The sequence below is a fragment of the Labeo rohita genome, unplaced genomic scaffold (genome assembly GCF_022985175.1).
Source record: "Labeo rohita strain BAU-BD-2019 unplaced genomic scaffold, IGBB_LRoh.1.0 scaffold_531, whole genome shotgun sequence".
Classification (NCBI taxonomy): Eukaryota; Metazoa; Chordata; class Actinopteri; order Cypriniformes; family Cyprinidae; genus Labeo; species Labeo rohita.
The window spans coordinates 31,754-46,498 of record NW_026129453.1 but is presented as its reverse complement, the minus strand read 5'-3'; the positions used below and the strand labels follow the sequence as shown (position 1 = coordinate 46,498).

General features: G+C 41.8%; 1 protein-coding gene and 1 long non-coding RNA gene across 2 annotated transcripts in view; both read right to left on the bottom strand.

Annotated features, from left to right (window-relative positions):
- Positions 1 to 472: 472 nt before the first annotated feature.
- Positions 473 to 14,745, bottom strand: part of LOC127161034 (uncharacterized) — a 30,428-nt gene continuing 16,155 nt past the window's right edge. The window contains exons 5-6 of the long non-coding RNA XR_007826912.1: positions 670 to 785; positions 473 to 556 (exon numbers count right to left, since the gene is read on the bottom strand). This is a non-coding gene — a long non-coding RNA (uncharacterized LOC127161034). The remainder of the gene's footprint in view (positions 557 to 669; positions 786 to 14,745) is intronic.
- Positions 11,124 to 13,048, bottom strand: LOC127161033 (putative nuclease HARBI1). The gene is made up of 2 exons (XM_051103677.1): positions 11,846 to 13,048; positions 11,124 to 11,514 (listed from the first exon to the last, which is right to left on the bottom strand). Exons 1-2 carry the CDS (start codon positions 12,513 to 12,515, stop codon positions 11,153 to 11,155), a joined length of 1,032 nt encoding a protein of 343 aa, XP_050959634.1. The 5' UTR covers positions 12,516 to 13,048; the 3' UTR covers positions 11,124 to 11,152.

Below are 14,745 nucleotides of genomic sequence, written 5' to 3'. Positions count from 1 at the left end.
CAACAATATGCGAAAGGTGCTATGCAAATAAATTTGAATTGAATTGAATCTCAGAACCTGAGCCAGCAATCGCCTGCTACTCTTAATTGACTCTTTTCAAAGACTCTTTGGGAGACTGGTATTTGTCACAGTTTGGAAAAATAGGTAGTAAACATGACAGAATAACACAGCAGATGTTTCAATACAGACCACATAAAATACTAATTTTAACAGGAACTCCTTTTTTTTTTTTTTAAATGCCATTTATTGCGTTTTGGAATCAAACTCTTCATATATATTTTTGTGTGTGTGTGTATATATATATATATATTTATTTGTGTGTGTCTATATATGTATACACATATATAGTTGACTGTTGGCAAATATGATGCAGGGCAAAAACTCCATAAATTTAGTTATGCCCTAAAATTCAAGATATTGGTGCAAAAAAAAAAAAAAAAGTTGTATAGAAATACAATTTTTATATAGCCACCCCCCATTTGACCTTACCTTGAATCTTTGTTCCTGTGTCTTCATTTAAACATACAAACTCTTTGGGTTTCTGTAAAGTAATTACCTATTTTTGAAGAAAAACTTATTAAAAACATTTCTAAATAAAATATTTATTCTTAATATCATGAAATATATCTGGGTTACACTTCTGCATTTTGTGTGATGTAGTGTATTTACCTCTGCATTTGCCACAGCCAGGGCTGCCAGCCATAGATATGTACATAGGTAAATGAAGTTTGGCTGCTTCAGGTACAACAACAGTGCTGCCATCTTAGAACAGTCAACAAGCAGACCTGTTTAAATGAAAGTCACAGAAGAAAGTAGGGTGTCAGATATAGATCATAACTGTGATAAATATAAAAAAAATAAATAAATATTGTTATCATGTTAATACAGGCATGGGCAAACTTGGTCCTGAAAGGCCATTGTCCCTGCAGAGTTTAGCTCCAACCCTGATAAAACTTACCTCTGGGTTGTGGCTAGAAGGAATACTGCTCCGACCAGAAACTAACAATGACATTTAGTTTTCTACCTATTAGATTTCTTATTAGTGGACAGAGTTTGCAGAACCACATTACATATGTGATCAATTTTATTTATTTACTATTTTTATATCAATGTTTTGAAAAAGACACCTCTAATAATAATTTCCTGAAACAATTTGTATTCTTTATATTACTTTTATGATTTTGTATTTAAAAATGTAATTGAGTAAGTCTGAATGAAAACTTTGTCGTAAAGCAAGATCTGCGGGTTCGAACAGTCCGACACGCAAAGTAAATCGTGCACACGATTGGGCAGAAATTGAGGTTTCGTTTGTCATTGGTCATGTGATTTCTGTGTTAACAACACATCAGGCCCACCCATTTATTCTTGACACAAGCCTCTAATGCCTCGGTTGAAATGTCACATCACTATACCGACAAGGCACTTGAATATTAATTTTCTCTGTTGTTTTTACTTTTTTGTACAGCTTGTTCTCATCTACTTGTTCTAGTTCTATTCACTATGTTCTTTCAAATCTCTGTTATTAGTACTAACATCCCGAAATCACGCACTGTACATTGGAGGCAGAGAAATCCTAATAATCTGCATACTCTGTGTCCTCTGCTACTTTACTCTCTATTCCAAATGGTCTCTGGAACTTCCAGTCTGCTGCAAACAAATCAGATTTTATTTCATCTATTGCTACTCATTCAAGTCTCAACCTCATGGCCCTAACTGAGACTTGGATCAAACCTGAGGACACTGCCACTCCTGCAGCCCTCTCCACTAATTTCACATTTTCCCATACCCCTCGCCTGATTGGGAGGGGTGGAGGTACTGGTCTACTTATCTCTAATGGAAATTTGATCCTCTACCATCTAACTTGTAGAACCTTTTACTGTATTATCAACAAAAGGTAGACACAAGTGTAATACAATAAAATTTATTAACAAAAGATAGACAAGAGTAATCAACAACTCTTAAATACCATATGTCAGAGTTATGTTATCTCATGTTAAGAAACTATTGCTACTCTGAAACAAATAAGTGAAGCACCTTATTATGCATCAAACAAAAATAAATAAGCTACTATTTATTATTAACTACAATCTTCTATATAACATAAATATAATGTAAATTATAAAATCATATACTGAAAATGTACAACAATGCCACAGTCTCTGGAAGAGGTTTGGTTAAGTGGTGTTTACGTTCTCTGTGGTCGAGTGAGCAGTCCTGTGGCAGAGACATCTTCCACAGGAGCAGGAATCCATTTTAACAGCCTTGAACACAAAGCAGTTTACACAATTTGATTAGTGCGCTCAGATCTGTGCTCATTTCTACATTAGATTGATAAATGAAGCCCAACGTTTCAAACAATTCAGCGCTCGTTCGCCTACTGTGTGATTGTGCTTTCACTTGCGCTCAATCGCTTGACCATTGCGCAACTGGGTCATACAGAACTCCTAACACTCTGTTGAAGCTTCGAGACTGCCAAAATCTTCAGTCTTCGCACCTCACAAACTCAGACTTGCAGAAGAACTTCTAGCGCATCACCCTGTGTAACTAGACAACCAACCTCCGAAGATCCACCCAGCCACTCCAACCAGCCATTCACCATCAAGTGTCTCCCAAAGACGTCATCTAATGACCGATTGCCAACCAACCAGAAGTGCCATGATTACCTTAGCCAGGAAGAGTTATTGAGGGAAATCCCACCCCTTCAGCATGAACGCAAGTAAAACAAGGTCTCCTTTCTCGCAGAAACTGGTTCCAGCCAACCAGGCCAACCAAATCTCTGCTTCTATGATTTTCTCAGGTTGCGATTTAAGAACAAGTTGCACATAATAGATTTTTGGGACTCCATTTAAACTCTGTAATTTTCATACCCTGAACTGTATGCGTGTGTGTGCTTCATATATAGTAGAATAGCTCAAAAACTCTTGTTTCATTGCAAAGAGAAGTGTCTTGTTATATGCTTGTAAGTTAATGTCTTGTGCCCTTGATCCAGCTTCTTTGCTCACAGTTAATGAAATATCACTTTGTTATTATATATTGTATATTATTATTGTTGGCAAACTTCAGAATTGATAAGATATACTAATTTAAATTCTTCGCTGAATGAATAGTCTAAATGTGTAAACTATTAATTCCGAATCAGTTTAATCAAGTTGGTTCCAAATCCTTCGAATTTGATTCCCAACTGAATCATTTGAACTTGATCTAATTTCTTACACATGATCAATTAAACCAGTGGTTTTCAAACTTTTTTATTTTTTTGCTTAATCTCTTTATTGAACTTTTGTAATAATAAAAGGATAAAGATACAGGAGAATAGAAACATAACATTTTTCCCCACTCTACCCCCAACCCAGAGTTAAACAAACAAACAAAAAAAGTAAGGGCCCTCAATACATTATTATATTGCATGTCCATTATGTACAAAATAGACTTTTCAGAGTTTAGAAACAAAATAAATAAATAAATAAAAATAATCACTAATGAACAAATCATAATGATATCTTACTGATTAGCTTGGCAGACTACAGAAGAAGAGTTCTCATAACTGGAAAAAAACAAATAAAAGGGTCCCAAGTTTCAGAAAATAGTTTTTTTACAGTGTGTTGTTTGAAAAGGGTCAAGAAAAAAGAAATAATAATAATAATAATAATAATAGTAGTAATAATAATAAAAAAACAAGTGAAAAAGAAAAACAGTTCAACAGTTCAGTTCAAGTTTGATATCCGTGTAGAAATTGCATCACTATTTCAAGATTCCAATTTGGCAGATTTGCGTCCAAAATCATTCATAAATTGTCCATAGAGAAAGGAGAAAAAGAAACACGGAATAAACATTGTTAATTTCATAGTTCAAAGTCAATAACAACAAACAAATCAAAAGATCAAAAAGCAAAATAATTATCAAACAATCATGAACACAATAAGCACATCGAATGTGTGGGAGTGAATGTTATGCGAGTGTGGGCGTGAGCGGATGAGTGCGTGTAATGGCGGCGTACAGGTACTGACCCAGTTTGAAGGAATGTAGGAAGCTGGAGAGTGTTATGGCTGTCATCAGACACCAGGACAGGAGGGATAAGCAGCCATTACTTGTCTTGAGAACAGCTTCGCTAAAATCTGATGATCTTGAAGTGCAACACTTAAAAGTAGGGATGGGAAAATCGACACCTAGTGACGACACACGTTTTGAGTTTTCAACACACTAGTGTTTCGAAACAATGTTCCGAAGCCTTGCTTGAAATGAGGCTGTCACGTGGTCTGTGAAAACGAAGCTTCGTTACCTCACTGACACGTCACGCCAGGCTCAAATATAAAGCGTGTGGATCGCGCTGTCCCATACCCGGTATTCATTTAGTGCAATGTTATAATTATATCGGTTATCATGCATGTATGTAGTTTTTTACGTTGTGTATCGTTGTTAAAGTACTACTAAAAAATCTATGACCTGCGATTGAATGGCTCTAGTCTGAATAATATATATATATATATTTTATATTTCCTATATTTCCTCCAAAAAAGGAAAGACAGACAAATGTGTACACACAAACAATGTATATGTCAAAAGACTGCATATGATTGTGGTTAACATCAATCAGAGCTTAAAATGCATGTCAAAACACCTAATTTTCTATACATTTGGTTATATGCAGTTCCCTTTCGAGGAACTCGAACTGCGTCCTCTAGGGGGCGCTAGGGGGAACGCCGTCTGCGTGACCTGTGTCTGAAGAATACATACAAAAACACCAAAGGAGTTGGCTGGCGACAGCCTATGACGTCACTTCCGGTGCGACTCGTCGCTGCCGGAGCGTCACTACCGGCGCGACCACAGTATAAAAGGGCGCCGGTAGAGCAGGACGGTCTCTTCTTCGTCTTCACTGACCTTTTGTCTGTAACCAAAGCTCAAATTGAGTGCATGTTTCTCACCAGTGTTTTAATTATGGCTCGCGTGTGACGATGCGTGGTAAGGAGCAAGCGCTCTTTGCTCCCGTGGAGTTTATTGCGCTCTTTGCTTGTCTCTTGCGAGAAACAAGCACGCTCTGATACCCGCACCTATCATACGGTCCTTATATGGTGAGGATTAAGCGAATATCGGCTCTCGAGGGAGTTGAACGAGATCACCGCATTTATTGCTTTTTGCGAGAGGCACACACGCTCTCATACTCGCTTACACAGGGCTCGCGGGCTGTGTGTGCGGTAGTCAGCCGCGCTTTCAGCTCTCGAGGGAGTTGAATGCGATCGTCGCATTCAGTGCTTATTTCTTGCGATGGACTGGTGTGCTCTCGTAGCCGCTTGCACGAAGCTCGCGAGCTGTGTGTGTGTGGTCGGGAGCAGCGCGTCCAGCTCGCGAGGGAACAGAACGTGCTCATCGCGATGCATTTGCAAAGGAGGGAGGTGAGTCTTCTCTATACCCGAATTTGCATGAGTGTGCTGGCCTCTCGGGCATTAACAACGCATTCGCGACAGCGGCTCCGTTCCGCCTGATTCCCACGGGAGTCTGGCGCGTGGGCGGAGCGTGTACAGCTCCCCAGGGGGTTGAACATATGCTGCGCGTTGCAATTGTGGTGTTAATTTTCTGCCATACTCGAGGGTATGGACAGAAAATGAAGAGGAAGTATAGCCATCTGAGGATGGTTATAGCTTTTTTGTGTTATTTATGTGGTTAAGTGCAACTATCTGAGGATAGCTGTGTGTTAACCTATCCCTTTTCATAGAGCTGGCTATCTGAGGATAGCCAGGTATTAGCTCGGTGATCGCTCCCCTTCCTGGGTTTCTAAGTAGCGATCTCTCTGAGCTCCTAGTCAGGTAAGTGCTGTCTCCCCTGCCTGGGATGTGGGTAGACAGCCCATTCTTTGTGGTCAGGTCAATCGTGGTTGATTTCACTTTTCTGTTAACTCTGTGATTGCTCCCCTTATAGGGTTTTTAAGCAGTGGTCTCCCTGAGCCCCTGCCTAGATGGTGTTATCTCCCCTGTTAGGGTTATAAGTAGGTGACCCACTATGGTGGTCTGGCAGTTTCTCAAGAAGGTCTTTCTGGTAACTGGAGTCAGGCGTGGGAACCACGGTGGGTGAGTTCAATCCCTTATTTTGTGTCTACCATGCTGTATTTCTGGGACCTGTCTTGTGCGTTTCCTTTGGTAGGTCCTCTTCGAGCACCCCCCTCTGGTCTTTCACCATGGTTATGGTTTGCTTGCCTGGATCTGCCTTCGGCATATCGATTGGGAAACTTTCAGGTCCCCACTACAGCACTGCATCTAGGGCTATGGTCCTACCTTCAGGTAAGCTCTTCGGAAGTCTTTCTCGCAGGGAGCTCCTGAACATGCTTTATAGACACATGGACCTAGGCCACCTGGCTAGACCCTCTTCTGCTTCCCGCCCTGAAGGACCTTCTGTTTCTGGATTTCCACCCTTTCATACAGACCTGTTCTCATGCCATTTGGTGATCTAGCGAGTCGCCCCTCCCAGGAGTGGGTTTGATCACGCTATGTCTCGCCATCTTACGAATCAGGGTCGTTTCTGCGGAAACTCTCTGGTGCTCTGAGGAGCCTTTGGCTACATTGTGGCCCTTGTTCTCGAGGTTCTGCGGGCCTTGATAGAGCAGGGCCTTATGCTTTCCATTGAGATGGTAAGCACAGGTCTGTGTGGGGTGAGAATGGTTCAGGCCTCCCTTACAGGGCTCGTATGGCGGGAACCATGGAGGGGTGAGTTTGATCCATTTTTATGTCTCTAGAAACCTTTCTAGATCTGTCTATTATTATAGCCAGGTAGGAGCTTGGTGATCGCTTCCCTTTCAGGGTTTCTAATAGCGGTCTCTTGAGGCGACCAGGTGAATGTTGTCTTCTCCCTATGGTTTGGGTTGGCAGCCCATTGCATGTTCTGGTCAATGCGTGATTTACTCCCCTATAACCTTGCTTTATTATCTCCCCTGCTAGGGTCATAAGCAGATGGTTGGGGTGGTTCCTCCAGGAGAACTTATGAGCTATCGGAGTTCTTTGCAGGAACCACGGTGGGGTGAGTACGGCTCAGTACTATGTGTCTATCCTGCTGTATGTCGGGGTCCTGCTTTGTTGTGTGCTTCCTTGGTAGGTCCTCTTCGAGCACCCCCCTCTGGTCCTCGGCCATGGTTATGGTCTGCTTGCCTGGATCTGCCTCCGGCTTTGGAATAGGAAGCTTTCAGGTCCCCACTACAGCACTACTTCTAGGGTCTCGGTCCCATCTCCGGGTAAGCCCTTTGAAAATCTTTTCACAGGGAGCTTCCGTCGTTGGGATAGACACATGGACCTGAGGCCACCGGGTTGAGACCCTCTATCTGCATCCTGCCCTGAGGGGTTTTCTGCTGCTGGGGTTTCCGCCCCTTACACAGACCTGCTCCTGACAAGGTGGTGTTCTAGCGGGTCGCCCCTCTGAGGAGTGGACCGGATCGTGCTATGTTTCGCCATCTTACGAGTCAGAGTTATTTCTGGGGAAATTCTCTGATCACGTCTAGGAGCCTCTTTCTCGGCCCTCGCTCCCAGGGTTCTGCGGGCCTTGGTTGAGCAGGGCCCTTGCTTTCCATCGAGGTGGTAAGCATAGGTCTGTGTCGGGTGGGAAGGGCATAAGCCCCCTTGAGAGGTTACCCGTAGAACAGCCTGAGGGCTGGGGATGTTGCTGCTTTCCTGGCAGCCTTTGAGAGGTGCTCCCCTTCAGGTCTGGTCTCCGTATCTCTTCCTGGGCAAGGCGCGACGAGGCTCCCCTTTCTGCGGGAAGGGTTTGCTGAGACTCGTCCCCCTTGGGGCTTCAGACCTCCCTCCCGTCTTTGGGAATACAGGTCTGTTCTGATACTCCGCCTTTTTGGTTAAGGTGTATCGACTTTTTGGCAGTTAGACAGCCAGCTGCGGCCGCTGTCTGCTCGATGCATGCTCCTCTCCTTTCGGGGAGTATTTGAGTCTGCTCGAGCATTTCCCTCGGGCTACTGAGGTTTGCCCTTACTGCCGTTTTCCCCCTTGGCCCCATGGAACTGTTTACCAGCACCAGATCTCATCCAAGGCTCGACGATGCTCCCCTCTTTATATAAGAAGTCTCTGAGCTCGTCCCTCCTGGGGAATCAGTGGCTCCTCCTTCCGGGAGTGGAAGCCTTACCCGATACACTGCCGTCTCCTGGGTGGTTACGTGTTTTCGGCTCCTGGCAGTATATTGGATAGATAGCCGAGGCTACTATCTGCTTGGCATCTTTGCTCCCCTCTCCTGAGGGTTTCGTTTGAGCATTGCCTTCTCGGCGATGAGATCCGCCCCTACTGCCTTCCCCTAGAGCCTTGTTAAGCCGGCAGTTTCCCCTCACCTTGAGGGTCTTTTTATTTCACCGTTTCTCAACGGTACGTCTAAAATCCATGACTATGGTAAGTGCACACGTGAACCTTTGGGCACTTTTCTCAAATCCACGCTGTGGTATGGAATGCACCGGTGTTCTGCGTCCATTCTAAAATCCTTTATGGTAGGGATTCACACGCTTTTGCCCGTACCCTTTCTCGAGATGGCTAAAAAACCCCGGTCACCCTGGGTTCCTCTCCTTAACATCTGCCAGGCTAAAAAGGAACGGTTTGCACGCCCTTCCAGCGCGCTCCTTATTTATGCTCACCGAGGTGAGCAGGGAGTTACCGCTGCGCTCCGTCTATGACTCCTGAGGGAATCATACGGAACTACAGTGGCTCCTGAGAATCAGGCCAGCCTAGATTTCCTAGGCCTTCGGCCATGTCCCCTTAAAGGAATACCTCGGTTTCCAAGCTTGGGCTCTGCCTCCGGTCAGCCTCGACCCTTACAGGTAAGTTAGGTATGTAGCCCAGGCTCTGGCCGTAGGGGATATTTCTCTGACAGCCGTGACTTATTCCAGGGGCAACTCCCTTAAAAATCTAGGGAGTTGGTACTTAGTGCTTGTCTCTTCCACAACAGGCACTCCCCTCAGCATGGCAGCGTGGGTATAACTGTTCCCCCTAGCGCCCCCTAGAGGACGCAGTTCGAGTTCCTCGAAAGGGAACGTCTCAGGTTACGTATGTAACCCTGGTTCCCTGAGAAGGGAACGAGACACTGCGTCCTCTAGGCTCGTGGCCATGCTTCAGGATGTGAGCTTCAGACGAAGAAGTGACCGTCCTGCTCTACCGGCGCCCTTTTATACTGTGGTCGCGCCGGTAGTGACGCTCCGGCAGCGACGAGTCGCACCGGAAGTGACGTCATAGGCTGTCGCCGGCCAACTCCTTTGGTGTTTTTGTATGTATTCTTCAGACACAGGTCACGCAGACAGCGTTCCCCCCTAGCGCCCCCTAGAGGACGCAGTGTCTCGTTCCCTTCTCAGGGAACCAGGGTTACATACGTAACCTGAGATGTTTTCATATTATATCAGATTCAACTGTCCAGGAACTTCAGAAGTGGGCTACATATTTTTTTCAAAAGTGGACATTTTATTCCTGAGCGAGGAAGTTAACTTCTCAAGTGTAAGAGTGTCTGCTAACACGTTGAGCCAATGAGTAATAGAAATTTGAGTTCTGTCTTTCCAGTTTAATAATATTACTTTTTTTGCTAATATAACTGAAATAAAAATAAATGTTTTATATTCTTTTGGGAAAGATCACCTTTTGGACCTTCTATCCAAAATTTCAATATTTGTGCATTTTTTTAACAATGTGCATGTTTGTGTTCTATTATAAAGAAGACACAAAATGGTGCAATGAAAAATCACATTGCTCTAATTTATTGGCGTATTAAACATTCTATTTAGGAGGTGAAAAGACAAGTTTGATGCAAGTAAAAAATGAAGAACATTTGTCTTTGTCATTGTTTTGTGCAAAGTACAACACATTTTGGAAACTATATCGCTGCACACATGAGCCACCTTGCCAATGACATATATGCTTATAAAATTCACGAATAAACCATACAATGGGCCTCATTTATCAAACGAACGTAAAAACCATCGTACATTCAAGCGTAAAATTGATCTTACGACAAGATTCACGTGTGATTCATTAAATGTTCCTACGCAGCCAATCTTGTCGTACGATTAATCGCTCTTTGATAAATGCGGCGGCTGAAATCCATCGTAATTTACATGTCACGCCCCTATAAATTCAGGGAGGTGATGCCGCGCCCCTATACATTTTGCGAGATGGCGAAACGGAATCCCGTCAAAAAGAAAAACTTCTCTGAATTAGAGCTTGACGTTTTAATTACACAGGTTCAGTCAAACCAGCTAGTATTGTTCGGCAGCTTAAAAAGTGGCATTAAAGGAAGCCAAAAAAAACGCAGTTTGGAACGAAATAACAGCTGCCGTCAACAGCGTTGGCGATGTTAACAGAACATCTGTTGAGGTTTGTATTATTTGATTGGACATTTACTGCATATTTATATTTGGAGAATTTCAAGTATTATTAATATTTACAGTAAAAGTAACGTACACTATAACACTAAAGTAACATGTTCGTGTTAAAAGCAATACGGGAAAACTGCTGAACATTTTTCATTCATATATTTTGTTGATAAATTTCATGCAGGTGAAGAAGAAATGGACCGACCTCAAACTTTCAACCAAAAAGCGTCTTGCGGCCCTAAAACGCAGCACCACGCAAACTGGAGGAGGCCAGCCAGACCCTAGGTTTGTGCTGACTCCAACAGAGGAGAGCGTGTGTCTGCACTCATCGGACCAGAATCAATTGTGGGAATAAGTGTCGGAGGAGACACGGACGAGCATGTTTCTATCCATGAGGAGGGTATGTAAAATATTGTTAATTCTGATTTCGGCCAACGTAAATGAAGCACATACAGAAGTTGATGTTTAATTAGTTTATTTTTACTTTTAGATATGTCAGAGGCAAGCACAAGCGGTACTCATTCTACACAAACCAGCCTGGAGCCTGCCGCACAAAGCCAGCCAACCTCGAGCTGTCACACCGCACATTCGTTCTCCACCCAAAGACCACGACAACCGTGGGTTGTGACAGCCGAGGTCCTGGCGAAACAAACAGAAATAATCCAGGGAATAACAGCGATAAATCATTCATTAATTGCAATAAATGAAACTTTACAGCAAATAAACGAGAATCTAAAAACGAAATCTCAAAAATAAGAATTATTAAAGCGTTCTTTGTGGTTTTTTTTATCAGAATGAATGAGTACTTAAACAAAATTGCATTTAGAAACGATCAACGAGTTCCTGGCGTCTCTGTACTGCCCTCATATGCGGTTGTGCTAGCCATGGCTCTCTAGGCATTCGCTCCTCCAGCAGCATCTGAACATCATCTGGTACCCCGTTACCCTGAGCGATGTTGTGTAGAACCCCACTGGCAAGGATTATGTCGCAGCTTTTCTGTGGTGAGTACAGTAGCGCTCCCCCCGCGGAACCAAGACAGAGCCATCTGCCTTTAAGCAGTCCAATGCAGCGCTCTACTGTGGATCGTGTGCGTATGTGCGCAGTGTTGAACCTGCGTTCCTGTTCTGTTGCAGGGTTTGCCAGTGGGGTAACCAGGTATTCCGTGAGGGGATAACCTTTATCTCCTATTTAGCGAAACAAAAAAGTTAATTTATTGCAATACTTTAAAATACAGAAGCAGTACAATGTAAAGGATCAACTTAAATCGAAAACATTTTAAAATGAAATTATTTTTCATTAAATTTTGACTCTTACAAAAAATATTTGGTTGAAAAATGTTTGGATGTTACAAATAGGATATTACATTAAAGGGACAATTTAAGATGAAAAAATAATTATTTTGTGTTTTCATCTTACATTTTCCCTATAAAGTATGAAAATGTAAATTGATTTTTAGGTGTGACCAGTTATAAGCATTTTATTTTTAGAACAGCTTTTCACAGTGTAGTAACTCACCAAGTAAATGACTACGTCCCTGCAGTGCGCCGTCCCGTAACTTGATGCCAACACTGCTGTTCTGTAAAATAAAGGAATCGTGTGTGCCGCCTGGCCACCGGGCCACCATGTTAAGGATGGTCAGTTTGGCATCACAAATTATTTGTACATTGATGGAATGGTAGTTTTTGCGGTTTATAAATGCATAGTCATTCGTGGACGGTGCTTTTATCCGCACGTGCGTACAGTCAATTGCACCAACCACATTAGGATACTCCGCAATTCTGTAAAATTCTCTTTTAATAATAGACTGCTGACCATCATCAAAGGGAAATTGAATATATCGACGAGAAAGTGATTTAATAGCTGCCAACACTGCTGGCAGGGTTCTGCTAAATGTTGGCTGTGAAATTCCAGATCTGTCACTTATCTCCCGCTGAAAGGTCCCGGTAGCCAAAAACCCTAACGTTGAAAGCACCATTACAGGCACAGGAATGGCATGTGAACGCCGGGTTTCTCTTCTTAACTGAGGTTCCAGATCTTCACACAGTTGAACAAGGAGATGCCTTGGGAGACGAAAGCGACTTAAAAGCCACTCATCACTTTCCATTAAAAGATCCCTGCGGTCCAGAAAAACCCGTTCGCGTCTTAGGGCCGCGTGCATGTCCTCTAATAGAGCCAGATCTGCCATTATCTAGGCCTATATGTTTATTGATGGTCAGAAAGTGTTGTTGAAATAGTTTTCAGAAGTAGTTAATTACCTTGCAAATTTGCAAATTTACCAGATGCTTGTAATTGTATTGATTAGTTAGATTATAGTTAAACACTTAAAACAATTAATTGATTAAATAAATATGCATATTGAATAGAAAACAAGCTCTCCATGGAAATAGGAAATCACATCCAAACCACTTTTTATACAAAATAATATTTTATTTATTATTATTAACTTCAGTTATCAAACGGGTAACGCGCTTACACGCGCTCAACCACATGTCAAAACGAACTCAGAGCTGACGTGAGATTTGATCGTAGCCACCGCAAACGTTCATATTGATAAATCACACATTTTGCGTAGAAACGATCGTACGCACAGTTTTTTGTCGTACGATCGTTTGATAAATGAGGCCCAATGACACCACAATCAACAAAACATCTGAATGGCACATTCTGTGTAAGAATTTTTATTGACCACCAGATGTCAGAGTAGAGAACTGTATCAAAAGCTTCGAAGCATCATCGCAGTTTGTTGTAAAAGCCTCATTGCTTCAAAAGCCTTGTTCGGCACATCCCTACTTAAAAGTCAAGTGGGACTCCACGACGCACCAGTCATCACTCACGGGAAGCAACAGTTGGACAAGCGGCCATTTTTCCACTTCACAAGGTAATCCCAATCACTCTCGTTACTGCAAACCTCACTGTTGACGCAATCCCTCTCTAGGTTACGTCTTACTTCCCTTTATATTACTTCCTTCCGCCGTTAATTGAAACACTCCACCCCAAAACAGGCAAAGTGAAAGTGAAAGTGAAAGTAAAAAAAAACAAAAAAAACAATGTTGTTTTTTTTTTTTTTTTTTTTTTGCATTGCCACAAGGTGATCCAAGAATCATAACGTCATCCGTGATGCAAGTACCCATCACTACTATTCGTCCCCCTAAGTTGGCAAAAGTAACACCAGTGGGCACAGTCTAGTGACAAAAAGCTTAGAGTCTGAATTTTACAATGCATGTAGCCATATCGAATAACTCCTAAGAAGTGCTGAGTTATTTACTGATAAAAAATTTTTTTCATAATTTATTAAATGTTTTTTGTACTATGTACAAAAATTGTAATTGTAATATTGAAATATGTCAAAAAATATACAGCTCAAATAGTCACATGTCTCATGTAATTTGAAATGTCTCACAGAGTAGAATACAACAAACATAATTGTTTTGGGCTTTGGAAAAAAACACAGCATTCGTAACAGCAGATTCTCCTGATTAAAAAGAGCTCAATCTCACCATAAATTTGTCACTCAGATTTGAAGATATTCCTTGTGTAGTTTTAACACACATAAAACCCCACAGATGCACATGTAGCCAAGAGAAAAATAGTGTTCATGTGGCTTTTCTTGCTTGTAAATTCAAGAAACATGCTCAGATCATAAAAAAACGGCCAATCAATATTCTTACAATTAAGACAAAACAAAAAAGAGCCCCGACTCAAAATAGTACATCACTCAAATCTAAAGATATTCCTCATTGAGTCAAAACATACATCAAAACTCCACTGACGCAAATGTACCTAAGTATATACAAAGGTAGCATTCATGTGCCACCTGTGACTTAATGAATCATGCTCAGATCATGGAAAATGGCCCATTATTATTTACAGCAGATTCTCACAATTAAAAAGACTAGGGGAACTTCACCAACAGAAAAAAAAATCCCCTACCTTATTTTATTTCTGAGCTATTGCATAAACAAAAAAAAAAAAAAAAAAAGTGAAATTTTGAGCACTTTTTTTTCTTTTATCAGCAGTTTCTCAGCATGAAAATATCTAAATGTATATATTTTTACCCTATAAATGTAGAAAGTTTTCTACCAAACAACACATACCATTTCATCTCCTTGCTGTGGTTTTGGAATTATGAGTCTTCACTTTTGTGTATGTCACTAAAAACAAGGGTTAAGAAACCACAATACATCATTCAATCATGGCAAATTCACATTTACATTAACAGTTCATATTGTTTTAAAATGATGTGTTACCTGGACAATCTGTATGTTCTTGGTAAGTTAAGAGATGAAATCTTCTAGTCTTCTAATAATGTCTTTAACTGAAGTCTGTAGCTCATCTGATTTCTGTAGTCATACTTATACTCAGAAAAACTGGCCCTTTGCCATCATGGGTGGCATCTTTCAAGGGCGTAAACAATT